The 2005-nt window shown below is 40.3% G+C and overlaps 1 protein-coding gene across 1 annotated transcript in view; it reads right to left on the bottom strand.

Moving 5' to 3' along the window:
- The window catches only part of LOC310785043 (exostosin-1b), a gene marked incomplete at its 5' end in the record, with an annotated part of 46703 nt that extends 46257 nt beyond the window's left edge, over positions 1 to 446 (bottom strand). The window contains one exon of the mRNA XM_083646039.1: positions 412 to 446. Coding sequence (XP_083502165.1) covers positions 412 to 446 — 35 coding nt within the window. The remainder of the gene's footprint in view (positions 1 to 411) is intronic.
- Between the last annotated feature and the right edge of the window lie 1559 nt (positions 447 to 2005).

Genomic DNA, 2005 nt, shown 5'->3' on the forward strand with positions numbered 1-2005 from the left:
CTGACAGGGCAACGCTGAAGCCAGGGGCAGCACATGCACACACCCACACACACCCACACAGACACACACACACACACACACACACACACACACACACACACACACACACACACACACACACACACACACACACACATATTTGAAGGTGATTGTCGATGCTTCCTGGAAGAAGCTGCCTTGTCTCTTACTTAGGACAGCTCAAATGAAGTGCCAGAACACCACGGTCTATACACATAGTATACATACACAACACTCCTAACATGGCTAGCACACACACACACACACACACACACACACACACACACACACACCCACAGACTCATAGACATGCACACACACGCACACGCACACACACACACACACACCATGAACAAGCGACAGCTGCACGCCCTCACATTGACGTTCTGTCACCTGTGGATGGAGACGAAGGAGCCACCATAGCCCATATTTCCACACCAGCTGTCTGCCTGGCCACTGTCTGAGTGAGTGTGTGTGTGTGTGACATGTGTGTGTGTGTGTGTGTGTGTGTGTGTGTGTGTGTTACAGCCCACAGAACAGCCCAGCATCTGATGGCACTGAATATCAATGAGAGAGCAGTGGGGAGCAGGATTTAGCACACAACAGCCCTGCTACGCGCCTTTTATCTGCACACTGCGCCTCAGGGACGCACCATGATATCAGCACATCATCACTATCACACATCATCACTATCACACCATAAACACTTTCACATTCAATATCACACATCATCACTATCACACCATAAACACTTTCACATTCAATATCACACATCATCACTATCACACCATAAACACTTTCACATTCAATATCACACATCATCACTATCACACCATAAACACTTTCACATTCACTATCACACATCATCACTATCACACCATAAACACTTTCACATTCACTATCACATCATCACTATCACACCATAAACACTTTCACATTCACTATCACACATCACTATCACACCATAAACACTTTCACATTCACTATCACACATCATCACTATCACACCATAAACACTTTCACATTCACTATCACACATCACTATCACATCATAAACACTTTCACATTCACTATCACACATCACTATCACATCATAAACACTTTCACATTCACTATCACATCATCACTATCACACCATAAACACTTTCACATTCACTATCACACATCATCACTATCACACCATAAACACTTTCACATTCACTATCACACATCACTATCACATCATAAACACTTTCACATTCACTATCACACATCACTATCACATCATAAACACTTTCACATTCACTATCACATCATCACTATCACATCATAAACACTTTCACATTCACTATCACATCATCACTATCACATCATAAACACTTTCACATTCACTATCACACATCACTATCACATCATAAACACTTTCACATTCACTATCACACATCACTATCACATCATAAACACTTTCACATTCACTATCACACATCACTATCACACCATAAACACTTTCACATTCACTATCACATCATCACTATCACACCATAAACACTTTCACATTCACTATCACACATCACTATCACATCATAAACACTTTCACATTCACTATCACATCATCACTATCACACCATAAACACTTTCACATTCACTATCACACATCACTATCACACCATAAACACTTTCACATTCACTATCACATCATCACTATCACACCATAAACACTTTCACATTCACTATCACACATCATCACTATCACACCATAAACACTTTCACATTCACTATCACACATCACTATCACATCATAAACACTTTCACATTCACTATCACATCATCACTATCACACCATAAACACTTTCACATTCACTATCACACATCACTATCACACCATAAACACTTTCACATTCACTATCACATCATCACTATCACACCATAAACACTTTCACATTCACTATCACACATCATCACTATCACACCATAAACACTTTCACATTCACTATCACACATCACTATC

Source organism: Poromitra crassiceps, assembly GCF_964638095.1.
Source record: "Poromitra crassiceps genome assembly, chromosome: 11".
NCBI classification, from domain to species: Eukaryota; Metazoa; Chordata; class Actinopteri; order Beryciformes; family Melamphaidae; genus Poromitra; species Poromitra crassiceps.